Source organism: Ambystoma mexicanum, chromosome 1q (assembly GCF_040938575.1).
Source record: "Ambystoma mexicanum isolate Mex_15411 chromosome 1q, UKY_AmexF1_1, whole genome shotgun sequence".
NCBI classification, from domain to species: domain Eukaryota; kingdom Metazoa; phylum Chordata; class Amphibia; order Caudata; family Ambystomatidae; genus Ambystoma; species Ambystoma mexicanum.
The window spans coordinates 1,212,758,447-1,212,786,252 of record NC_090922.1 but is presented as its reverse complement, the minus strand read 5'-3'; the positions used below and the strand labels follow the sequence as shown (position 1 = coordinate 1,212,786,252).

General features: G+C 44.8%; 1 protein-coding gene across 4 annotated transcripts in view; it reads left to right on the top strand.

Annotated features, from left to right (window-relative positions):
- PDE4B (phosphodiesterase 4B) overlaps positions 1-27,806 on the top strand; it is a 2,420,935-nt gene that overhangs the window by 1,981,119 nt on the left and 412,010 nt on the right. For all 4 annotated transcript variants that reach the window (XM_069641971.1, XM_069641970.1, XM_069641972.1 and 1 more), the window contains 2 exons: positions 14,404-14,440; positions 14,548-14,618. In XM_069641971.1, the coding sequence (XP_069498072.1) occupies positions 14,404-14,440; positions 14,548-14,618 (108 nt within the window). The remainder of the gene's footprint in view (positions 1-14,403; positions 14,441-14,547; positions 14,619-27,806) is intronic.

The window sequence follows — 27,806 nt, the reverse complement described above, 5'->3', positions numbered from 1 at the left end:
AATACAAAATATTCGAAAGTAAAAAAAAAAAAAAGTCGAAAAAAAAAATGTCGAATTTTTTTTTAATGACGTTTTTTTTTCGAAATGGGGGGGTTCCCCCCCCAACCCCCATTTTTTTTTATTTTTACCTATTTTTTTCACAGAAACTAGAGCCCAAAAAAAAATATCGAAAAAAAAAACAATTCGACATTTTTTTTTTCGACATTTTTGATTCGACTTTTTTGACTTTCGAAATTATGTTTTCGAAATTATGACTGGACACCGTCTTGGATATATACTTATTGATCGCAAATTTCCTTATATGGTTGTAGTTGTTATTCCAATCCCATACATTACATTTATTTTTAAAGGATTCTTTAAGTATCTCATAATCACTACCAGTTTCGTTTTTCCAGTCCCAATGTATCTGTTCAAACTAAGCAAGATTTAAATCCTCAAATTCGCTGCCCTTGTTAGCAGATTTTCCATCACTAACAGCACCCATAACTTTCAATAGTGGACATGTTGGGGTAGCTTTTGATGTAATAAATAGCTCCCTAGGTTTTCTTAGCACCTGACCGGCCAGAGATACCAACCCCAATTCCAGTCTAAGATGTTCCATCTGAATTCAGGGCCCAAGTTAAACATTGTTCTCCAAAATCTACTTTCAAGGCGGTTTAGCCAGTCTACATTATCCATGGTCAACGCATTCCCTCCATCGAGTATCACGATGTCTGATTTGCAAATCTATTGAAAAGTGAGGTTAGCTGTTTGGCTTTTCTAGTTTTTGTCTGTTTAATATAGCTATAATCAGATGATGTGTTAACCTCTAGACCTAAGTATGGGTTATGAGTTACATATTATATGGGTCCGTGTTGTGTAGTAAGCACAGCTCTATTCATCTTCCTGGTTGTCACCATCATCATGTTGGTCTTTTTCATATTAATCGATAGCTTGTTTTGGTCAGAATAATTAAACAGTTCATAGAGTATGGATTTCATCCCAGTATAGGTGTGGTTGAGGATTACCAGGCCATCAGCAGATAATATGCTAGAGAACCTGGTAACATCGATCTTAGGTGAACCATTTGAGAAGTTTGACAATTGCTCGGGCAGATCAGCCAGATATAAATTGAACAGCAGGGTAGCCAGCACACCACCTTGCTTGACTCCCTGCTTATTCGTATAGATGGCGTTATCTGCCCGTCGTTGCTCAAGCCAACCCTTGTAGTCTTGTTACTGTCTAGCAATTTAACAATCAATAATAGCTACCTAGTCACCCTAAGATGTCTATTTTGCTCCAAAGCAACGACTGGTTTACTTAGTCGAAGGCTGCCCTAAAGTCCACATATGTAATATATAGGCCAGGGCCTTCTTTTATTCTTGCCCGGTGTATCAGATGATCTATTATCCAAAGATATTACACTAAGTATTCTTCGCAGTTGAGGGGATGTGCCCACGCTTGTGCATCACTCCGTCCCATTTAAGGGACGTACAGTTGCATTGACCCTGGTGGTCAGTTTGTGATAGTATGAGGTGAAAGGTTCAGCAAGGAGATTGTGCTAGTTAACACCTATGGACCCAATGTCGATGACCCAGCATTTTATAACTCTGTTATGGATATACTGGTTCATGCGGTGGCCATCCTCATTATATGGGAAGGGGAGTTTAACACTACCGCGTGGGCTGTCTGCAGCAGTGCAATTTATGCAGCATTTACAGTTTTCTGACATCTGGAGGAGTCTACATCCAGTGAGAATGGAGTACACGTATTACTCAACAGTACATGACATGATGTCGAGAATAGAGTACTGGCTCCTATCCGCTGAGTCGGTAGCAGATGTGCCAGGATGTGAGATATTACCACGTACGCTCCCCGACCACTCTCTCGTGATATTATCCATGGTGGTATTATCTATTGTATTGGACTGGCAGCCACGACCTCGCCCCTTGTGGAGGATGGCACCATCCATGTCACTGGACCCTGGTCTGGTCACTACCCTGCAGGATAAAATAGATGAGTTTTTCACAATTAACACAATGGTATGTGCCCTTGCATTGCACTACATGGGAGGCGTTTAAGGTTTAAGGCATGGTTATAGGGGGGGCTCCTGTCGACATCGGTGGGGTTTCTTAAATCCATTAGGGAGGAACTGGGCGAGGTGGAAGTGCAGATGTGTGTGCTGGAAAACGAATATGGCAGGACAAAAGACAGAGCTTTGCTGGGGGTGATTAAAGAGAGTGTGTTGAAGTTCCAGGAACTTGCAGACAGGGAGATGATGTAAATGGTTAAGCCGATGCAGGCTCAGAAATATGGGGAGGCTGACAGGCCAGGGAGATGGCTGGTCAGATCATAGAGTCACGTGCAGCCAATCATTAGTATCTTGGTACCCTCTGATGAGGCTCTGAGGCTCTGATGTTAGTAACAATGGCATTAATGCTGTGTTTTATTATTACTATGCAGCGTTACATGCTAATGCCGATCGGTGCACTCAGGTGAGCCTAGAGGAATATTTGGCAGGTATTGCCCATTCTAAGGTACCCGAGGAGGCCAGACGTGCTATGGATCTTCTGGTATCGGTCTAAGAGGTGTGATGATGCAATAGCCACCTTGGCATCCGGCAAGGTGCCGGTGTCAGATAGCCTTGGGGTCCAACTATACAAAGAGTTTAAAGCAACACTGGCCCCAAGACTGCTACAGATGTGGGAAGAGTCATTGGAATTAGGGGTGCTGCCAGCTTCCCTCAGAGAGGGTATTGTCACTGTATTGTTAAAGCCCAATAAGCCCCCGAGCAGGTTTCCTTGTATGGGCCATTGTCTTTAATCAATGTGGCTGCTAAGGTGTTCGCCAATATTTTGGCTACGCCACTGCTGCCATACATGGCAGAGCTGGTCCACCCGGACCAAACAGGATTTATCCCCAATAGATCTCTGGCACTCAACCTCAGGCGCTTGTTCTGTATTGTTTGTCAACCCAACCCAAGGGCCAGGGCTGTTGCCAACTTATTAGATGCAGAGAAGGCCTTTGATCAGTGTCGTGGCTGTATTTGTTGAAAGTCCTGAGACAATTTCAGTTTGGACACTATTTCATTAATTGTGTGCGGTTGCTATATTCCCATCCCACATCTAAGGTGTGCACTAATCTCCAGGTGTCACAGGTGTTGCGGCTGGGTAGGGGAACACGGCAAGGGTGCACCCTCTCCCGTCTGCTTTTTATGCTTACCATAGAGCTGCTTGAGGCGTGGATGAGGGTGATAAATGGGCATAGGGGTAGTCATATACTGGGGCCATCACAGGTATTTTTGCTGCACGCCGACAATACCCTCCAGGACCCAGAGGTCATTTTAGGGCCTATGATGGATACAGTGCATGAGTTCTGTTGGTACTCTGGGTATAGAGTGAATCGATCGAAATCCGAATTAATCCCGCATACTGGGTCCACTGGTCCGCCGGCTGAGATGATGGGGTTTAGGTGGGTCCCTTTGTAGTTCAGGTACCTGGGCATTATGGTCTCTAGACCGCAGAAATCATTGTACACTAACAATCGTGCGTGCTGTTTGCAACAGCTCATTGCTAAGTTGCGGGTGTGGGCTGCTGTTCCTATCTCGTTGTATTGGCGGCTTTCCTTATAAAAAATGATTGTACTCCCCAAATTGTTGTAGTACTTCTGAAATGTCCCGATTTGGACGGGGAGGGATGTTTTTTCATGACTGCGGTGGTGGTGAGCCTTTTATAGGGGACTGGGGCTGCGAGAATCAGATGGGAACAGCTTACGGGTCCCTATGAGCGGGGCAGCACTGGTGGCACCTGACTTTGAGCTCTACTTACTGGCAGCACAGGCACACTTTGCAGGGCATTGGTACTCATCGGGGCGGAGGTGGTACATTTGGCCCTAGAGAAATATGGAGCTGCCACTACTGACATTACATCTGCCTTATACAGTGAAAATTGTGTCGATTCCTGCTCCTTCGACCCGGTACGCACCACCATTAATGTGTGGGCTAGGATTTTCCACTGACTGGCAATCGCCACACCTTACAATAAAGCGATTCCCTTATGGAATTTTCCTTGTCTCCCTCCCACATACGATGGTGACATTCATAGGGAATGGGTTAGTGACATGCAGCTGGTGCTGGGGGATTAGGGTAGGTTTGTGTCTTTAGTGGAGTTCAAGGCTAAACTGGGGGGCAATTTCACAAAGATTCTACAGTATTTCCATCTATGGGCGACGTCTGATGGTTATGGCCCTCTTTTCCATGGAAGTGTTTACGAATGCTGGATATCGATTAATTCAGTTCAAAGTACTCAATTCGTTACACTATACCCCTCCTAAAATTGCAAAATTCTCCCCGGGAATGTATGCTTGAAATGTGGGGCTACACCGGCTAATACCCTCCATGTGTTTTTGGGAGTGTGCCCCCATCACCAAATATTGGCAGGTAATTGCTGAGACATTAGATGCTATTGTGGAGGTTCCCCCCAGCACGTCCCCCCTAAAATATGTGCTAGGGGATATGGATAAAGTGTCTATAGTAAACAGAAGGTTTTTCAATCTGGCATGCATGATTGCTAAAAAAGGTATTCTTCGGCACTGGAAATCCAAACTGGCTCCTACACATGGTGCGTTACTGCAGGACCTGGTGTATAAGAACGAGTGGGAGGAGACTTTTCCTGCCACAATAACTTCAACTTTCAGGCTCAAGTCCATCTGGACTCGCTGCGCCTCTATCTGGCTCAAACTGCGACTTCAGACACCACCCTGTGACTGTGGGTATAAAGGTTGGATATGGTATTCCCCTCATACAAAAGGCAGTCTTGGATTATTATGTTTATCGACATGTGGGCTTAGATTCGGTCCCCCTTTCTTGTTATGTCATGTATTGCATGTAGCATGCTGAGTCATTGTTATGTAGTCTGTCTGGACACGTTTAAAATAAAAGACTAGGATGCCACTTTCTCCAGCAGGCAGTTCTCCGGATAAAATCCTTCACGAGTGAACGCTCCTCCAAAATGTTCATAGTTGACCACTCCGCTGACCCCATCCCCGTTCCATGTGGTGTCCACCAAGGCTCCTGCATCTCCCCAGCATTCAACAACACCTACACCAAACCTCTTTTTGATCACCTTGATGCTCTGGGAATCCCTTACACATACTTTGCAGATGACACGCAAGTCCTGTTGCCGATCTCAGGGAACTACGCCCAAGACGTTGAAGTCATCAACCAGACATATAGCATTATACAGAATTGGATGGCCACCCATAACATTTGTCTCAACGACGAAAAGAATGAGCTTCTCATTGCATGCTCCCCTCACCAACTAAGAACCCTGGACCCCCCCTACACCTCCTTCCCCATTGATGGCACGAGCATTCAGGTGCCCCACCCTATCAGTGCTCTAGCCTCCTCCACAGCCTTCACGGCCAAGCTCATTTGTCTGAGCAGAAAATTATTTTCATCCACAAACTGCCTCACCCTTGCATGTGCTATCATTGGCAGTGAGCTTGATTACTGCAATGTGCTGTTCACCGGCACTTCCTCAAAGAATCTGGCAAAACTTCAACTCCTACAAAACAAGGCACTAAGGACAGCTCCTGGCCCTAAACTCACTGAGAACATTACAGCATCAAGACTAGAAGTACACTGGCTCCCAATAAAAGCACAAGTTGACTTTAAAACGTTGCCCAGCGATGTCTCCACCTGAACGTCCCTTCATGCCTCATCCCCCGCATTGCTGAAAAGCCAGTGACTCGATGCCTCCACTCCTCAACCCCAGATTCCAATGCAAGCGGGCAGGGGGGTCCAGAATCTGCGTACCCACTCCCAAGCTCTGGGACACGCTTCCTGATCACATCAGAAATGAGCATTTACTCATGGTTTAAAAAAAACTCCTAAAAACCCTGGCTATTGAACAAATATGCCTAACTGACTTACCCTCTCTTCCTACCCTAACAGACTTTTACCGTAACCATTTATTTTGTACTGTGCAAGCGTCGTGATAACGGGTATGGCCGCGATACTAGTGAAATAAATAAATAAAACCAACAAACAAGACTATGGCCAACCACAGATTGAATTTCAAGATTAACATTAAATAATGATGTGCAATATATCACAATTCATTCCTGAATGAAGAGATGCCATCTGGGTGAATGTTAATAAACGATTACTTTTTTTCTATACAGCACATTTTACCACATCTTTTGTCATTTCAAAATTCCGACTTTCCAGATGTATTTCCCAAGAAAGATGAAACGATGGGAGAGCTGTGACTCGATGCAAACGTGCATGGTTTGCACAGATCTCAGCACCCAGGGCGTATCTCACTGAGCTATCTGATGGCTGTTGTTTGCATCTGACTCTATTTCAATACAGATGAGCTCTTGCAGGGATTTTAGGCACATACACATATCCTGACTGCAGATAGCCCTTTACTCTAGAGCTCCCCCATTCACGAGAGCATCAGCAGAGGGTTTTACTAATACCCGAGTCAATACACGCCAATGTATTGATCTCTGAAGGTTGAAGGGCTGAGTTGGCCCTCTCGGTATTTGAACCTGTAAGCACAGGCTGTGCTGAGATTTCCTATGTGAGCGCTTCCATAACAGGCTGATTTGGTTTATATGTCGCCGCTCTAAAATAACTGTGTCCCAGACTGAGAGACTTAGCAGAGGTTTGGATGGCTTCGTTTGCAGGGTCCGCTGCTCACGTGTCCAATGGATTCATGTTTCCTCATCAGACTAAATGTCCTGAATCCAGATAGTCACGTGTGTGTAAACCTATACTGAAAGTATTTTCAATTGGGTAACATTGTGCATATTCTAAAGAAATTAGATCTAAAGAATTCTTAAAAAGTACCTTTTGGCTGGCATTATGATCCTCAGGGAATATTTGAAAAACATTTTAAATAGTCGTATGTCATCAGCTGTGTGGAAAGAAAGTGTTAACACAGAGGTGCACGTATAGATTTTGACATTTCTACTCAGAGCCACAGGGAGGATTTTTAATGTCAGGCAGATGTATGTTTTCCACACTTTGGGTCAGTTGGAAGAATGTTGTACACATTCTTACTATTTCTTTAGAAATGCTGATGGTTCAAAATGTTGGTGGGCGAGAGTGAGTGAGCGAGGGGTGGAGAGTGACAGTCACCCCCCCCCCCACTTTAGATATTGTGTCAGATTCTTATCACCGGGATGAATATTCCAATGTAAACTTCACCGGCCCGGGGAGACACAATGAAATGGAGGGGTGGGAGGAAAGATAAGGAGAGTGCAGCTGAATCTGATGTTAGTATCTCTTGCAAGGTGTTAGTGCAGAATTCCATGTTTGGGGGTTCTGCAGTCTCATTTTATGGTACCCCTACTTTCTTCAAGCATGTTTTCCTTTATCATTTTGGGCTTTCTAGTTTATTTTGGTGGTTAGAGGGTTTTGTTCGAAGTCTTCCTGCCACTACATCCCACATTCATTTCATATGCGTTTATGTTTCTAGATCACCCATAATGTTTCCAGACCTAGGGGTACATATTAAGCACATATTTTGCACCCTTAGGTGATGCTATTACTTTCTACTGGTTTTAGGAGGTAGGCTGGTGGCAGCTAATATTTAGATTTGGCTTCACTAGGGGTGCAAGCACGTCCTATCCACAGCCATTTTGTTTTAAGGGTGTACTTTTGTTTCCGAGGAAAAAAAGTGGCAGGCTTAAAATGGCTGTTGTGCACACACGGGCTCTTTGTGAGCCTATAATAGCACACTCTTTAGCAGTTTGAACTGTGAGTGTGTTCAATTACAAATAAATACTCCCCGACATGCGGGTAGGGTTTAATTATATGTTTTAACACTGTTTGCCATGCAAGTAGTGTTCACAATTGAAATTAACCCCTCTCCAACATACTTGCATGTCAAGTGAAGGGTTTAATTGTAATTCTGAGCGCTGCTTGCCATGCGAGCATGGCAAGCAGCACTCACAATGGAAAGTAAACGCTGCCTGACATGCCAGCATTCCAGGCATCGTTTATTCACTTTGCACTGCGGAGCGCAAATGCGAAGGGCAAAAGGTGGCATACACGCTTTTATGCCGCCTTTTGACCTTTACATTTGCATCCCGCAGTACAAATGATGAAAAATTGGTTGCGGGGTGCAAATGCTGCGGCTCTCCACCATAAAATTACTATTTTATTTAGAAAATGAGCTCCTATATGTTAAGTGTCTGCCATAAGGTATGCAGCGTGCATTTTAGGGTAAAGTGTGAGTAAGGTCTTAACTGGCAATTCACTGTTTTTATCTACACTATGCTCTTCTGCGTATTACATTTTACCTGATTATGCATGTTTCCTATCTTAGATATTTTATGTGTGACCTTGTAATAAAAGTGTATTATTTTGTGATGACTTTCGGAAATAATTGTACCCTCTCCTCCTAGCCTGCCTCCCTCCTGAAGTAAAACATGACTACTCCGCTATACTTACCCTAAGAGGGTTTGGTCTTTCTTTTCAGGTGACACCCTCTTCAACTATTAGACTAGACAGTGACAGAGGATTGTGCAGACATCTCCCTAACACAGGGTCAATGTTAAATATTATTTGCCACTAAAATAATGCTATTGTTGGAAGCATAGCGATGATGGCAGATTGGTAGGAACCTTCCTACCGAGCGCCAACCAGCCTCCCATGAATCCCAAAATCCACAGCTTACCAAAGCATTGCAACCGCCGGGCCTCGCTAGTGAGGATACGCTATGAAGTGGAATTAGTGGTGCACTGAGGTCCACTGTTCACTGCAGAAGGTATCTCCTTCCTGCAGAAGACTGCTCCAAATCCAGACTACTCCATTCCCTTGGCCTCGCTTAACGTTGTGGCCGAGATAGGAAAGCATACTGCTTACCTCCTAATGCACCCTGAGAACATTTCTTGACACGGTTTGGGAAGCGGCCTGCTGGGGAAGCAGGCTGCTGCGCATCAGAATTCGATGACGCAGGTTCACCGTCTTTCTCTGCCCTGTGGCTAAGTGCAAGGAATCATAACATTGTGGTCTGTGATCTATACAGGTTTGTGAACAGTCAGAGAGTATTTCTTTACATTTCTTTGATTAGGTCTATGGACCATTCCCACATAGAGTTGAAAGGTGTTTGAGAATTGTCCTTGTTACTAGTTGGTAACAGGGCTGTCCTATCAGGAAGTGGCAGGACCAGCCCAGTCACTTGCAAAATAGGATGAGGAGTTCTGCCAACTAACCACACTCCCTCTCTTTTTCTTTGCGGCTCTCCCTTCAATTTTCTATGTGAAATCTGCTCATACAGTTCACATTGCCCCGGTGACATATTTCTTCTCTCTTGGAAATGACTTGTGGCTGGTGTACAAAATGTGATGCTCTTTACCCTCATATATTTGAGATATATTTGAGACAGGGAGACTAGAATGCGCACCATAGAGAAATGTGTGTGTACTACGAAGGGTTTAGAGAAGTCTGGCATTCTGAAAAGGAGAAGTTTACAGATATCTTCATTTAAGTGTTCAAAAGCATCCTTTACTTCCTTCCACATGCCAGTTTTGTAGGTTGGTGTCATTTTAGCTTCTCTGTCAGTGGAGCCACAATGGCTGAAATGCAGGAATCAACAGCACTAATTCCGATCAGACCTAAAAAGGCTTTTAGAACTTTCATTGTGGTGGGACTCGGATTCAACCTTCTTTTCTCGTTGTGTTATCATGTTATTTATTGAACTTCAAAACTCAAGTTATTTTACAACACTCTGGACTAGGCGACATTTGGCGGGATTAGCCGTGAGACCTTCAGTTCTAAGAGCCATGATATAAAATGTAGGTGGTGTATATGTTTGGCCCAGGACTTGCTCTATATGATAATATCATCCGGATATGCACCAGGGACAGATCAATAGGGATTTAAACTTATATCCACAACTATATGGAGCATGACAAGGTCACCATGCAACACGAAAGGCTAGATAGCAAATTACTATAGACCTTCAGGAATGGAATAGCTGCTTTACCATATCCACCTATGCTAACAGGACCTGCTAGTAGCTTTTGGGGAAGTCTAATGTAGACACAACCTGGATCTGTGTCTAAATGCCAAATTCCAGATCAAAAGGCTGCATTCCGCAGGTTCGGACTTTTGTTACCGGCCCTCTTTTGGTCCCTTTCAGGAGGTCATACCCGAATCCCCACGACTATCTGGGACCTACCGCTATGTGGGACCCTCCGCCCCCCTCCACCCGCTACCACACCCAATCCCCCCTTTCCTGCTGTGGTCTCCAACCTCTGGCTGCCTTCTTCCAAAATCTAGATACTCTGTCGCCAGAAGCCCAAAGCAGAGCACGGCGCTCTTTTGTGGGCAAGCTTTTGTGCCCCAGGCTTCCGGGGCCGTGGTATCTAGACTGCGAACATACAAACGTTTTTACGCCCAACTTCTCGATCAACTCATCAATGCGAGGCATCAGGTAAGCATCAAAGGCAGAGATAGCATTTCGTTTTCAAAAGTCCAAGCAGAAGTCCCACGAGCCCTCAGGTTTCTCTACTAGTACTGTCATTGAGGACCGTTGGCTCTGTTTGGTTCAATTATGCGAAGTTGTAACATCTTTTGCATTTGCTCCTGAATACTTTTTCACGTCTGGGATCTGATAAGGCCCAAGGCAGAATTTTTGGCCTGCAGGGGCTATGAATCTGATGGAAGAAACCCTCTGCTCTTCCACGATTCAGAGATAAGACATCTGGGAACCGATCCAGGCTTGACGATCTTGTTTGTCCTGTGGGCCCAGATTTCCAGCAATAGGTTCTGAAGTAAAGCCAGAACTGACCAGAAACCCTTTTGAGCGAGTAGACACATGTGGTTATAGGTCAAAGGTTCGAATCAAAAGGTTTGAAATACAATAGGTTCGAATCAAAAGGACCGAAAACAAAAGGTTTGAATTTTATTTTTATTTGTTTATTATTGTTTAACCCCAAACCCTGTTTTTGTGGTAAAAAACATTTTTTTTACCTATACGGAAACCCCCAAAAAAAATATATAATTAAAAAAAAATGTGAACCTTTTGTTTTCGATCCTATTGACTCTCACCTTTTGCATTCAAACCTTTTACATTCGATCCTTTATCTGGACACCGACACATGTGTATCTTTCCATTCTTTTAGCAGCTAAATATGGTAAGTCTGTTCTCTATGTCACTTATCGGGTTGTCTCACTCTTTAGTTACTGTGAGGCACTACTTCTTATGCTCCGTATTGCCATGTCACTTGACCAGCAATTTGTTCCCAGATATAGGTAAAAAGACAAGAACTTTGCCTCATATGTTGTAGCAGTTGATAAGGGATTTTGCTCCTACAGGTCTTGTGACTTTTCTTGGCCAGGATTAGAAGATCCTCTACTAATTCCCATATGAAGGTCATCTGAGCACGAGTAGTGGTGAGAGGCCGGTAGGACGCTGTGGGTTTTGCTTACAGCAAAGAAGGCCTACAAAAGTAAGATGTCAGAATTTCTACCATCTTCACTGACGAGCCTTCTGAGGTGAGTGTTAAGGGTCTTGTTGAACCTCTCCACCAAGCCATCAGTCTGGGATTGGTAGAATGAAGTTCTCAGAGTCTTCTACACCCACCCATCAGTTTCGACATGAAGGTGGTACCTTGATTGGTCAAGGTTTTCTCATTGAACCCTGCCAGAGAAAGGAAAAGCAGGAGGTGTTGTAAGATCTTCCTGGTTTCATTACCCCTTGGGGGAAAAGCTGCTGATTATTGGGTGGCATAGTCATCTATGTCTAAGATGTACTTGTTCTCGTTTCAATGGGTTCAAGGCTCCAACTATATATCTTGCAGCTTTGGAAAGACCCTCCTGCATAATTGGTAATGTTTGGAAAGAAGCTTTTGGAACCGGACTGTTAGAGGTATTTTGGCATATGGGGCAAGGAGCAATTTAGCTCTTGATGCAATGCTATAGCACGGTCCAGTAAAAAGTAGCATAGGACATGGCTGAGGGTGTTTACAATGCCCTGGTGTGCTGCTATGAGATGGGAGTGCACCCTCTCCATTACCTCTCCCTAAAAGGGGATCAGACCCAGCAGCTGGTATTGCAGCTCGTATAGCCCATCGGGGGATGTTTCACTCTATATAGCATCTATTATTCACTGCAAAGTGTGGGCCTTGTAATTCTGCTCCTTATGTCTCAAGGACGACTTTCTGGAATGCGTCTCTCAATGGTGGCTCTTTCTTGTGAGCACTCACAAACTTTGAGGAGGAGAGTCTCAAATATTTTCAACTCTACCCCAGATGTGGGAGATTCAAACTTATCAGCTGTGAAGACTTGAAGTGTCAATATAGAGTCAAAATCTCTCCTCCGTCTTACAGTCTCCACCAGAACGGTTACTTACTCTTTCTTGGGCCTAAGGATCACCCCAAATATCAACTGTGCTATGGGGTCTGCGACCTGGATAACCTAGGCATCATCATCATCATACACATCATTAGCAAGGACCACTTGGACTTCACCTTTGGTAGTTTAAATCTTTCACCCCCGCTTTTACATCCCCCCAATAGAGAAGGGCCAATCTGGACTCAAAGGGGATTCTACCGTCAGTGGCCAGCTGGACTTCAAGTCCAGTTTTAAGATGTATTATTCCTCTTTCTGGAATTGTTATCTGCTCTGCATTAAGCAGATCCAGCCCAGTCGAGCCTGGAATGTCTTGCAGTGTTATTTCGTCAATTGTGGAATTACGGATGACTTTAAGGATCTTCTCAGGGTTTTGGTGCTTGGTTGTAGCCATTGTATAAGATCTCAAATCCCACTTCTGATAGCACTTATAGGAAGGTCGACCAATGATACAAGTGACACAGAGTAGGCGTGTTTCAGCAAAGTTTGTTTATTTTTGGTTTAGTTAGGGAACAGTTTGGACAATACCCCTATGGGAACTGGGGGAAGATCTAAAAACAATGAGGAAGTCCCTAGTGAAACAGTGTCAAGGATGTAGCAACACAAAGTGGGTTATTCAGAGTGGGCCCAATCACCCCGGTAGGGCCTTCTTGATATCATAAAGTTCTGCCCCATTGGTCCGGCGATGCTCATACAGTCTTGTTTTTAACTGTGCACTCTGGGGCTTGTATTCCTGGGTTTATAATAGAGAAATATAGCACTACAAGTGCCAGAATGGAAAGCTAAAACCAGGACTGGACTAACATCTCTGGAAAGAAACTGGTCATGTTGGCAGTTATGCTCCTATCCTTGCAAACCCACATTTTGTTTTGGAAATTCAGGGATAAATTGGAAAAGAATCTAGAACACCAAATGACACATGGGGGACATCTGCACTGATGGCCATAGCTTTTCTTGATGCATGCAATTTCAAGAGCAAGCCTACAAGATCACGTATATGACCTATTGCCCCAGAGCACGGCTTTATGCCATCGACCCCGCCCAATCAGACCAATCCTGGAAGCACTGTGGGAGCAAAAGAGGCTTTTTGCACTTTCAGTGGATAACCCCCAAAAAGTGATGGTTTGGAGGGATACCCTGGGAATGCTACTTCATATGAAGTGTTCATAGTCCTCCATCCATCAACCTTCAGGGACTTGGGGGAGCATCTAGATAATACAATGCATGGGCTTCCTGCCGCAACTAGGAAGGACCCTGTTAGAATTACCAGTGATATCGTGCCTGTTATGAGTAGCCAGTGCAGTCATTGGTAACATCTTGAGAAAAGAAGAGGGCACAAGTTAGCAATGTAGCCGCTAAGCCCAATGTCACTGAACGTGTTCATGATTTCAGTAAAGTGTGGGGATCGGTGCTTGGCTTTTTGGCACAAAAAAGCATTATGTGTCAATTGCGACCGACATGGAATATGTTGTCCAACTCCAGGCCTCAAAAGCCAGATGCATGTCGGGTTTTCAGGATAACCCTCATTAATATTCATGAGGTACATTTGCATACAGTGATTCAAAATGTATGCACATTTTTCCTCATGAATATTAATGAAAGATATCCTGAAAACCCGTCAGGTTTCCAGCCCTCGAGTCCCGGAGTTGGACAACCGCGCTCTATGAAATGGGCACCTAAACTAAAGCGCTTCTCAATACCTCGAACTATTTTGCGAAGTGGGAGGGAGCGGACGTTGTCAGGGCTATTGACCCGATAACGAACAGACCTTCATGGTGCCAACTGAATAACTGTCTCGTGCTGTGATACCAGTTTCAATTGATGTCTGTTTGAGAATTGGATAGGTGCAGGGTAGCGATTAGGTGGAGGGAGGGGGCAAGGCATTTAAAGGGTGGAGTGCCTCAATGAATGCACGTGTCTCATTTAATGGTGATGTTCACGTTCCGAATCAAATAAGGCAATATTTTGAAACAAATAATGTGCCTTTATTAGGGAGCATGGTGTACTTGAAGCCCTTCTCCGGTGACTGTCTTTGCTTTTTTTCCTTTCTCTAGACATGGAGACGACTTGATAGTGACCCCTTTTGCACAGGTACGAATAGCCTATGTATTTCCTTATAGTAATGTCGTTTAATTGAGCTCAAGACGTGGAGTATAAATCAGTGGTGTAATATGACACGTGCTGTATTTTTTATACAGGTACTTGCAAGCTTGCGAAGTGTGAGGAATAATTTCACGTTACTGACGAATCTGCAAGGAGCACCAAACAAGTATGTGTCCACTACGTAATTACGTAGCATTTCTATTTGCATTTTAAAGTATTGACGACTGTTGTTTTGTTCATGCAATAACTGTGCACAGAGATCATAAGTTTGAGACTTGGCCACTAGATGGCAGAATTCGCTATATGTTGGCATCATTTCATTAGCATAGTCACATCTTGCTTCGGTTACAGTGAAATAAAAGGTGATCGTGAGCAACAAGGACTTTGGAACCCATACAAGTTTGACGGCTTTTCCTGTAAAAATGCCACCAAACTCATTTATTGTTACTGCAACTCGTTCTTGCAGAAAATCCGGCAGACTATGATTTGTGGTAACGCAGTATTAGTCCCCACTCATGGAAAATGTAGGACCCCATTGGGGTTTTGGAGCATTTGCACAGCCAGTAATTTCACCCACTATAAACCTTCCACTTTTTGGCAATAAAGTGGCCTAAAAACCTCCAGCCGAGTACCTGAAATCTTTCCTCTATACTTTACCACCAAACTCGTAATTTAGCAGCACAGTAAAAGTGGTGGTAGTTCTATGGCTGCTACGTTTTTTCAGTGCTGCCAAACTCGTGATGAGTCCCATTGTCCTAAATCACAGTGTATTTATCCCCTTCATAGACTGATGGCAAAGTGCTCCAGTGTACGCCGATGATGATGTATATATAGGATTGCAAGCGCTTTGTCTACCCTAGTAACTTGCTGCACCTATGAGCCAAACCCTAAGAATACACCTGTCCCATACACAATTACATTGATTGTGAAATAAATTAAAATCTGAGGTCAGTGGAACCACAAAGCAAATGTGCAGCTTTTGACGTCTGGGACCTTATTATTGGAACTTTGTGCAGGCAGTAAAAAATTGAACCTATGCAAATTATCACTGTTTTAATTCATGTTTTGCACTTGTGCACAAATGTCTCTACGCTTGCACAACGTTTCTATCTGGCCCTGATGTCACATGGTCACTGAGACTATATATATGCTGATTTTTTGCAACAGTTTTGTGGGGAAAGTAAGTGTGTATCTTCACAACCATTGTGGCATGCAGCAGTTTCCTTATCGGAGACCAATGTGCACAGAGCAGTCTGAACGGCTGTTATCCCAGGCAAAGTCGCCGCAATCCAAGACTGTCCACGTGCTCATGAGTGAAAAGTAGGGGTTCACAACCGCTAATGGGCATGTCATGAGAAAACTCATAAATATTAACGAGATGATAACCACAACCCAGGTGAAGCTCACTTTTTTCCTCTGTGCCAATGCTGTGCAAAACTGCACTTGAACCAGTGTAAAGTGTCTGTAAAATATATGAATCCATAACCAATTGGAAGCGTAGAGCGGCGCACGCATTTTATAGAAAGGAAAAGGGTGGTATTACAGGAACTGTGCACTGGTGCACAATCAATGAACACTAGAGCAACAATCCCCTTAGTGCAAAGGCTTATTCTTCTAGTGGATTTACGCCCTAGGGCAAATGACCAGGACTAGGGCAACAATGTGAAGAAGTGAAGCAGAGAAATGCGGCCAACACTGAGACAGAACATTCCATAAGCATTTTGCATCGAAGGCAAAGTGTTGCAACCCACATGGAGTAAAGTAAGAGTGGCAAGAGGTGCCAAACAATATTTCCGTTGGGAAAAATAGCATGCTAACCGTTGGATTAATGTGTTTAACTTGCAACGCTCTTCACCTAAAATGGCAATTCAGAGCAGGTCACATGGTTTACTTCCGATTTATTTGGCTGTCTGTGATTCCACTGTCGAATTTTGAATATCAGTATGATGTGTGTGTATATAGTCGAGGATGTTATGAGCCTCTGTGCCTTTAAAGCATCTCGAGGCATCAGGCTGGAAGCGGGAGGAAAGGGAGGAGTCGGGGGTTTCGCAAGGCGTGTCAGTTCCTGTTTGTATGCAAGAGGCGAAGGAGAATAAAGGGAAGGTCTCCATACGCAACCGGTGTCGTGTCCTTATTTAAGTATGTGCAACAACCGGCGACGAGGTCTTTACCCTAGCACTGGCATCTGCTCCTCCTTCCTGCTCTGTGGCCAGTGATCCCACCAAGCCCTCTCTCTCCACGGCAATCCCGCCCAAACGCCGGCACCCAGTGTCCACACGGTGTTCCCACCTGTGGCACTCCGGAGATCCTGCACAACGAAAATAAAATAAAAAGCGATGAAAGAAACTGATCCAGGGCGATCTCGCCCGACTCTGGCACCAGGGTGACCCCGCCCAGCTGGTGACAGCTCCAGCATGTTCCCGCTTGGCAAAGACTCCAGGAGGAAAACACAGCATCCCGCCCTGCACCCACTTCACAGCGCCCCAGCATTTCCTGAAGCAGTCCCTCAGTGAAGGACAAGTAACAGCCCAGAACACAGCACGCTGCCAGCAGACATTTCCATGCAGCTGTCCCACAACAAGGGAAAAACCACTGGTCCAGTAAAAGACCAAGCGATAGACGTTGCCTCCCATCTACACCCAAGCCCCCAGGAAGGACATTACAGCAGGGCACAGTACATAGCCCGCAACCCAGCCTGCAGTGCCAGTGCCATGTCTCCTGCAGCCACACCTGAGCCAGAGCCAAAACTAGCAGCCCAGGCTCTACTATTTACCCCAGAGCTCAGGCCCCCAACACAAATTGCGTCCAAAGCGGCCCTATTGTGGAAACCACTCCCGTTCACACTCATGTCCCAGAGTGACAAAGGGCCACAGTGGATTGAGTGAGTAGAAGACTTTAATCACTTCGTCAAGGCGGCAGGCGAGGACAAATCACCCTGGTTAAGCAACATATTTATCAACCTAGTGGAGGGAAATCAAAACCATAGTGAAAACCATACCTCAGGAAGAAAAGACTGATTTTGACTCACTGATCAATACCCTCAACAGGAAACTCATCATTGAGCCCAACCGTGACTATGAGCGTTACATGTTCAATCAATGTAAACAAAAACCGGAACAATCTATTGATGAATTCATCACGCGCCTATGCGTGAAGAGTGTCCACTGCCAATTTCACTTGTTTTCCACGGACGAGGCCATAAGACTATGCATAATCGAGGGCTGCATATCACCCGCTTTCCAAAAAAGCTCCTTTAAAAGCCTTTGACCAAAGACGAGGTGAGCGAACTGGCCAGAATATCTGAAAGGGTGGATGCCTAGGCTGCCTCGATTGAAAACAACCCTGGACACAAACTGGACCGTCATGAGACCATCGCAGCGATACAACCACATGCACAGAGGTTATAGAGAGGGGGATACCGATATGTAAGCCAAGCGGCCAGCCGTCTCCCAGGCCACTCTGACAATGCTACCGATGCAGAATTAATTTCCCAAATTCAGGGACATGCCCGGCTCTGACTCAAAAGTGCTCCAACTGTGGGAGGGAAGGGCACTTTCAATCCATCTGCAGGGATGGGAGGCCATTCCCTACACCTCGACCCCAACCACATCCACAAGGGAGGCCCTATGACCATCAGCCCCCACCTCCAGGATACCCTCCAAGATTCAACCCATCACAGTACGAGGGCGAGAGAAGGTATGTGAGGGCAGCGGAAGAGGTGCCAACCCAAGACTCAAACCAAGAATATGACCCACAGGACCAATACACCAGGTACAGGGATGAATTTGACAAACCCCCATACCCTCACCAGCCATACAGGGTCCAGCATTACCAATACCAATTTGACTACAATGTGGAATACGGCCAGAGTCAGCTGGATGAATATGTCAATCTGATCCAAGATGATTGGGAAGCGAGAGAAGCACCCAGGATCCTTGTCAACATAAGAAACAAACTCTACTGCTTCCTGGTCGATTCAGGCGTACCAGTAAACATCATGGGAGAACAGGAATTTCAACACATGCCAGAGAAACCAGAACTCTCAAGAATCAACACAAGAATATACCAATGGGGTGCAGCAATCCCCCTACACTCAATCGGGCAGTTCCGATGAAGACTGTCACATAATGGGCGGACTCTTGCCACCACCATCCACGTCATGCGCTGCCCCACAAAAAGCTGCTGCCTACTTAGTTACAACATGGTGAGCAGCCTTGGACTCATCGACAACCAATTTCAGGAAGGAGAAATAATTCAGTCATCCACGACACCCACGACCACCGGGGAATCCATATGCACACCTAGCAAACTCCTAGAAAGAGGTGGCCCCTTCACAAAAGAGCTCACACAGGCCAGTTTTTGGAGTCTATGAACTTGGCTTGGAAAACTCAAAGGAATGCTTGTCAAACTGCACATCAACAAGAACGTCCATCCAGTCCCTCAACACCCGAGAAGAGTAGGGTTCTAACTTCAGAACGCAGTCTCACAAGAGCTGGGCCAGCTTCTCCAAAAAGAGATCATAGAAGTTGCCACCGGACGAACCCCGTGGGTGTCACAATTAGTGATTGTCCCCAAAGGTGAGGGTCGCATCAGACTCTGTGTCGACATGAGGATGGCCAATACTGCCATTCAACGGAAATGACACCCAAGACCATGTAGACAGAACATGATAGTCCAATTAATCAGAGTGACCACTTTCTCCAAGTTGGACCTCGTGCAAGGATACCACCTGCTCCAGCTACACCCGGAGACCAGAAGCATTACCACATTCACCAAGCTTGAGGGCCTCTTCTGCTACCGCCGACTGAACTTTGGCATTTCCTCCGCACCGAAAATCTTTCAGGAGGCAATCAGACAAGTCATCCACCCTGTCAAGATGGTGCTAAATTACAGCGATGACATCCTAGTTTCTGGCATGTCACAAGAAGAGCATGACGCGGCCCTAATAGAGACCGGCACCGCCCTTCAATGCGCAGGTTTGACCTTGAACATAGAAAAATGCAGATTCTGCAAGAAAAAACTCTGATTTTTTGGCACATTTTCTCGGACAAAAGGATGACTCCAGACCCCGAAAAAGTGATCACCATCACCAACCTCGGGGCACCGACACAAGTGGCAGATGTGGGATCTTTCCTCTGCATGGCAGGGTACTGTGCGAGATTCATCCCGCACTACGCAATGCTTACCGAGCCCCTGAGGAGACTACTCCAGAAAGACAGTGAGTTCAACTGGTCTGAAGAGTGCCAGGAAGCATTTGAGGACATCAAAAGATTGCTCACAAAGGCAAAACAACTTGCTTATTTTGACTCGCTATGGCAGACTGAAATTATCATCGCAGCCAGCCCGGTGGGGCTGGGTGCCATCCTCGCCCAAACCAGTGGAGAGGACACTCACCCAAGACATATAGTTGCCTAGGCAAGCCGAGCACTATCACACACGGAATCGGCTTACTCCCAGGTCAAAGAAGAAAGCCTCACAGCGGTCTGGGCATATGAGCACTTTCACAACTTTATCATCGGCAAAGGGTTCACCTTGGTGACCGACCACCAGGCCCTACTCTCCCTATTTGGGAACCCTCACATGAAGATTACGAAATCATTCATAGACCGGGGGTGACCAGCACCTCGCAGATTACATTTCGCGCCACCCAACCGGCGCACCAACAACCAGGGAAGGAGACACAGAGTACATCAACTATGTTGTGGCCAACGCCCTACCACCCGCGCTACCGCTGGAGGCCATTCCAAACAAAGCAGCTGCAGATCTGTCCATGGCACTGGCCCTTGCCCTTACCAACAACAAGTGGAAAGACTACCAACATGCCGTTAAAAACCATCCTGGGGTGAGCCATGAAGAAATAGAGAGATTTGCAAAGATGCACACCGAACTAGTGGTCAAGAATCATTCCATACTACTGAGAGGGTGTAAACTCCTCATTCCAGCCACCATCAGAGCGGAGGTCATCAAAACAGCACATGACGGACATCGGGAGCGTATAACACAAAGAAACAGCTACAGTGCAACATCTGGTTCCCTTCCGTGGACTCAATGGTGGACAAGAGTGTCTACCATGCCAGTGCACCACGAAGGCAGAGCCCCCACCCCATTACAGACAACCCTCATATCAGACTGACTGTGGGACAGGGTTGCGGTTGACTTCTATGACCCCCTGGAGTTGGGGAAATACTTGTTAGTACTCATTGACGAACATTCCAGATTCCCCATCGTGAAGAAACTAGCAACTACAGCATACCCCAGGTAGCCGCTGTCTCCGATGAGGTACTAAGTGAGTGGGGCATACCTCAAACAATCAAGTCAGAAAATGGGCCCCATTCAATGGACATGATTTCTCTACATTTGCAAAGCACATGGGCTTCACTCACCAAAGAATCATGCTGAGACGGCCCCAAGCAAACGGGATGGCTGAACGTTACATGGCATCAATCAAAAAGATGATACAAAGAGCATACATTTAGGCCACCAACCCCCACCCGGCGCTATGCAGGATGCTCAGGGACTATCGCAACATACCCCATCAAGCGACCAACAAGACACCGGCAGAAATAATGATGTGGTACAGGGTCCACACCAGACTCGTGAGAAATGTTGACGATCAAGAGGACATTGATGAAGAGACCATATCAAGAGACACTCACAGAAAAGAAAAGGAAAAATGTGACACTGATATGAGAAGGAGAGCATCACACAAAGAATTTGTGATAGGAGAAGAGGAACTGGTGAAACAGAAACTGACCAGGAAGACAGATGCAACATACTCGCTGAACCCTTCAGGGTAGTGGCTCTCAAAGGATCAATGGTGACAGCACAGAACTCAATGCAGGAAATTACAAGAAACAACTCTCATTTCAAGCGCCTCATCAAGAGCGAAGAAATCAATGCGCCCTAAATTGATCATGACCCCATGGCAAAGGAACCCCATGACGACTTGTGGATACCCCCAGAGGAGGTGAGGAGAATACCACTCGAGGCCCACCACATCCCTGAGGCAACGCACCATAAGAAAGCCCATGCGCCTAATGGAGGAATGCTAAACCGACCACAAAACATTTGTTTGGGGGTGCTGTTATGAGCCTATGTGACGTTAAGGCATCTCCAGGCATCAGGCGGGAAGCGGGAGGAAAAGGAGGAGTCGGGGTTTCGCAAGGGTTTGGCAGTTCCTGTTTGTATGCGAGAGGGGAAGGAGAATAAAGGGAAGGTCTCCATATGCAACCAGTGTCGCGTCCTTATTTAAGTACGTGCAACAGAGGTACGATCTAGTCTTCACTTCATTTTGGTCCTTTAGACATGCAAACATTAGCAAATGCAATAGATATCGCCTGTCAAAGGCGGGCCCCAATAAACTTCAACACATGGTTAAAGAACGGCATCCTCTCATTTTCCGCTAGCCATTTCACCATATTTAAATGTGGGATCTTTTAATTCATTATACCACAGTATTTGGGGGCAGGCAGAGGGTAAAATGTGGAGTGGGAATAAGGGGTAGGAGGACGGAGTATGGGTAGCTGGCACCCTCATAACGACACTGCAGATATATGCAGTAAGATGTCCCATGCAAGGAGTTGTCAAATATCCAACAGCAATAAGGTTTTCCACTGTTACAAGTGACAGCATTCACTAGACTAGTTAAAATAGGCAAACAGTTCAAACAAAGAAAGTGGAGTAAAACAAATGCAGTTATGTCTTGTTAGCCTTGGCTATTTTGAGCTCATTCAATTAAATTACAGCATGGGCAACCCATTATAATTAAGACACACACATAATGTTCACTTTTCAGAAAATCCTGATGCAAAAGCAAACAAAAGAGGGAATTATGACTCTTTGCAAAAGCACATGAATACTTAAATATTTGCCATCTATGACTTGTGATTGAAATAGCTTTGTCTACCCTAGTAACTTGCTGCACATCTGAGCCAAACCCTAAGAATACATCTGTCCCATACACAATTACATTGATTATGAAATACATTAAAATCTGAGGTCAGTGGAAGCACAAACAAAATGTGCAGCTTTTGACATAAGGGCACTTATAGAAGCTTTGTGCATGCACGTTTAGAGGCAGTAAAAACATGGTACATATGCAAATTGTCACTGTTTTAATCAATTTTTGCACTAGTTTGTATGCTTGTGCAACGTTTCTAAATGGTCCAGATGTCACATGGTCAATGAGAATGTATATATTGTTTTAATGCAACAGTTCTGTGGAGTAAGTAAGTGTTTATATTCACAAGCATTGTGGCATGCAGTGGTTTCCTTATCAGAGACCAATGTGTAATATTTAATCGTTGAGAAATTGTGTAAAAACCTCACTGTTTGCAGTCGGTTTTGTATGAAAAAATTGAATATTTGCAAGCTACCAATAGTGCACAAGAGTATTATACAAAGCATTTTCATGCTGGCTCTATGCCTACATGTCCATGCAGGATGCACCACTATACGGCATTATCACCATATAAGAACTTACTCCTGTTGGCTGTTCCAGTAGAAATGCCATGCCACGGTAAGAAAACATGTCCATATTGGCTGCACCAATGTAGAGCAATCTAGCCATGCAGGAATACTTATCATGTTTGCTTTACCCTTGATGCCCAGGAAAAATGTTATGCCTGAGAAAGATAATATATCCAGACTGCCTAGACCAATATAGACCATTATAGCCATGCAAGAACATTTATTTAGTTTGCTTTTCTCTAAAGGCCTAGTAGAAAATGCCATAGCACAGTAAGAACATATATCCAGACTGCATGCACCAATGTAGGACAGTCTAGTCATGTGATAACACGTATCATGATTGTTTTGCCCTTGATACTCCGTAAGAAATGCCATGCCAGAGTAAGAAAACATGATCAGTTGGGCGGCCCCAGTGTAGGCCAGTCTATCCATGTAAGAATGCTTATCAGGTTTGCTTGACCCTTGGTGCCCAATACAAAAATGCCATACCACAGTTAGAAAGTATATCCAGACTGGCTTCACCAATGTAAACCAGCCTATCCATGTAATAACAATTATCATCTTTGTTTTACCCTTGATGCCCATTAAGAAATGCCATGCCACAGTAAGAATATAAATGGCCAGACTAGTGCCACCAATGTAGGCCGGCCTAGCCTTGTAATAACAATGAGCATGTTTTCTGTGCATAAAATGCCATGCCGCTTCTAGGCTCCCTTCTCTAAGAGAATGGGCCACTCCCCTTTACACACATAGGCACACACACTCATGCAGCACACACACTCTCCTTCACAAGAATACATACAACATACGCTCTCACATTCAAACCCACATTGATACAGCATTCAGAACATTTCTTGCGTGGTCCCATAAATGAAAACAAACATTCACACATTCCCACACTGACAGATTCATACATGCGCACTTAGACAACCACATTACATGCATGCATTCATACAAACACATTACACATTAACATTAAAAGCTTCACTTGCATGCTTGCACCCTCAGCACATCGATGCCACTGCCACATATGAGACAGGGCCGAAAGGCCCAATCCTCTCACAGAGCAAGCTGACTGACAGGAGAAGATGTCTCGCTTGCCAGTCAGTGTAAAGGCTAATAGCACAATAATGAGAGTCGGTAGGGCCAAAACTCCTATGCCCTGCAAGCCTTTCATTTTTGGACTCTAAGTATTATCTGTATCATTGAAAGTTAAAAAAGAAATATCTAGCTGTGGAATGCACCCTTGCTCAGAGGCAGGCAGCACAGTCTCCCATGCAAACAAAGCACCCTGGTGTACTTGGTGGCCTGACACAGCATTGGATGGTGAACGATGTATGTGATGCATATAATCTCTCACAACATACAGGAAGGGGGAGGTGCTACTGTTGGATACAAACAGACATTTTGGGCCTGTGAAGTACTGCAGAGTAGACATTGTGTGCTCCTTTGTCAGAGTACATGTACTCCCCTCTTGGACCCCTTTTGGCTAGAGGGGCAGGCAGGAACACCCAGGCAGAGAGTCTAAAGCCATTATCTAAAACCACATACTTTGAGTGGCTAATCGGACCCTAAAGAAACATCCAATCCACTTCTGGCAGTGTCATTGCCAGGCCCACCTGCTACAGAACGCATGTTAATAACATTTGATGTGTAACATTTGATGTAAAAAAAGACTTTTCTATGTAGAGAGAGGGAAAACGGCAGCCGGGCCAGAGTGCCATAACATGCTAGTGCATCCCACCTGCACCGGATGGTGTGGGGTTTTATCAAACCCTTGCTGGTTCAGATGACATGACCCAGAAATTAGAGAGACTGTGAGGTTCTTGATGTTCTTACCCTTTCACTGAGCAGTAATTCTCAGTTTTGTGGGGAGAGGATGGGGAAGAGGAGGAGACAGTGCTGGGATCAGGTGTAAGCAGATAACCTGTCAATAGAGCCCCACACACCATGCTGTGAGCAGTGAGCATGAAGGTAGCCATATTGTACTGAACACGTGAGCATTGCAGACACAGGTAGAAGTGCTGTTCTAGGAACTGATGTGGATGCAAGTGGTATACCGAGAGAGAATGAGGGTCCTGTGAGAGGGTCGAGTGGGAATTTACATCCCCTTATGAGAGGCCGATGATGTTAGTCACCCTCCCTGTACATCCTGTTGAAGGAGGCCACTGGGAAATCTGGATTCACCTTTAAGAGATGTTGAGCTATTCTTTAGGATGTTGCCCCAAGATACAGGTTGGAAAAGTGAAGCAGTTGCAAGTGTAGGTGCTAGAGCAGTTGTTGGAAACTTGGCCAAGGGAGATCACAATCAGGTTTGGGGATTGAAGGAATAAAATCAGTTTGAAATGTCAAACAACCGAGAAACTGTTACAAGAAGGTGCATAGTGGCCGAAGGCTGTCATCTGCCCCTAGGAGAGAGCTACCAAGATCCTAAGACAGTAGAGGGGGGCAAAAGGGGGCAAAGGGCCCTCACAACTACAAAATGCACCTATAGAAGGAAGCTGCAGGCAAAGAAGTTAACAGAACCATTTGCACCTGGAGTGTGGAGACTTGGTTAATCAGATGAAGTATGACTGTGGTTAATCCTTTGACAGCCAGTTTAATCTCTCTCTCTCTGGTGCGATTTCAGCTCTTGATGTTGTGATTGCTGGGCATGAGGATCCGTACACCATTAAAAGACCTCGAAGGGGTGAGAAATATGTAAACAAATGGAAACAGAGCTCTGAGAGCTCACTGAGATGACAAACGTGTCCCTGGGGAGGATAGCAATATTGTTATAAAATGATGAGTCTACAAAGCAGGTAGAGAGTAGAACAGTAGTTCCTTGTTGGACAAGAAGGGTTGTGTAAATGCTCCAGTGCTGGGTGATCACAATGCGCACCAATATTCGCTGAACAATGTTCCTCAAGGGCTGAAAGCAAAGTCGATGCAGCACCAGATGCTAGTGGAGATGCGCTACCAAGAAAGGGATACATGGAAAGGGAAATTAAGTGTCCAGTAGCTGGTGAATATGAGATTTCACCAACATTTGCACACAGAAAAGGGACCATTTAGAACAAGCTGAGGATTTCTAAGGTGTGCTAAGTCTGATGAAGAATCCACAAAAGTAGTGCCCCAGTACTACGGGCACCCGCTGCACCATTCCACTCACTAGATATCCATGTATCCCCTACAGGGTCCCCGATTAGGAGCCCTGGTGAAGGCGGACTTGCCACGGTATCTCACCGCCGAAACAGGAAGAACACAGGGAACACTTGAACACCTGTATCCCTGTCCTCTGATTCTTTTGTCCAACCAACAACTGTCAAGTTGGCAAGGATAAGATGTCTTGTATTTAATGACCCTGCAGCATTCATTGCTACTTGAAAATCATTTTGCACTCATAGGGATAACTAAAGTACCCATCTTGGGATTAATGATGTAATGGACTTATTGAACTTTCATCATGCATTTAATTCCCCCCCAAAAAATAATGCCTTGTTAGTGCGTAACTAACCAGCATTGCTCTTTTGTTTTTGCTTCTGCTTTTGTTATATGCATTTTTCAAAAAATGATTTTGTATTTTTGGACTTCATTGTACATTGCACTCAATCATATGCACTATGTTGATTTGTTGTTAAGCTAACTGTTGAAAATATATGTTTGTACTTTTTTACAACTATTGGTTGATCTCTTGTTTTCCTGTTTAAACACTCACCTGTTATTTTCATTAATAACTAAATAAATATATGTCTTAGAAACACTTAGTACTTTCATTAAGTGGGTAGTAATCTGCAAACAGCGGCTTATTCAGTCATAGGATTTCTAGAATAAGGAAATCTAATCTCTTTGCAAATTATACTAGTGGTGGTCAGCAATAGAGATTCAAGTATCGGTCCACCCAAAATGTCTGCGGGTCCAAACAGAATCAGTAAGGGTACACTCTTTTGTTTAGATGTTCTACTTTCGGCCCAGTATCCTTCATAGATAGGCCGTTCCCTACTAACCCTTGGTGGGTTCCCTTGTTACTAAGTCTGATGAAGAAACACAAGGCTATGTGTGAGGCATCTGGAAGTCTCAGGAGGTTGCACAGCGCACCCGCGTGGAAGAGTTGGCTTCCTGGATTGCCACGCTAGACGGTTACTCATTTTATGGACCCCCAGATGTTTGAACTTGAACTCCAATTACCCCTGGCTAGAAGTCAGTAGTGCAGGGTCAATGAAGTTGTAGTCCAAAACCTCTGCAGTACCATGCATTGAGTAACCATGTGCTAGAAGACGCTGCACATTCTGTAAAGCAGAAAGTTCAGGATTCAGGATTCCGGAGTCATAGAATAATAGCAACAAGAGGAAATGTTTTGGTGTCATGGAATTGAGAACTTGGAAAATCGGGGTAGAATAAATAACGTGGAGGTTGTTATATGTACCTGAGGAAGCTGACATGAAAAGGAAAATTAAATCTTTTAAGATGAATCTGTTACAAGAGATGATGCAAAGGAAAGCCTGGATTTGGACAGAGACATTCCGGACATGTATGGAGATCTTTTCAGATTGAATGCTCTGAAGACAAAGCATCGACACACTCTGGTGACATTTTTGAGCTTCACAACAGTGTAGAAAATATTTTCCTCGCTAAATTTAAAAACACATACAGTTGGGGAAATGTTCTGCTGTAATATGATGAGAGATCCGGCGTACAGCATAGGATAGGAGATGGGGACTAGACAACCAAATGGAAGACTTGAAGAACACTAGCACAGGGATCTAAACCAAGTTCTCAGCCAACTTGAAATATGTCTATAGCAACAAGGTGTGATGTTTGTGATCAGCTGCAGGTGATTCTTTTTATAGGAGTGAATAGGGTCTTTGCAGTATAATGGCAATGATTGTCCTCTCCCTGTTGTATC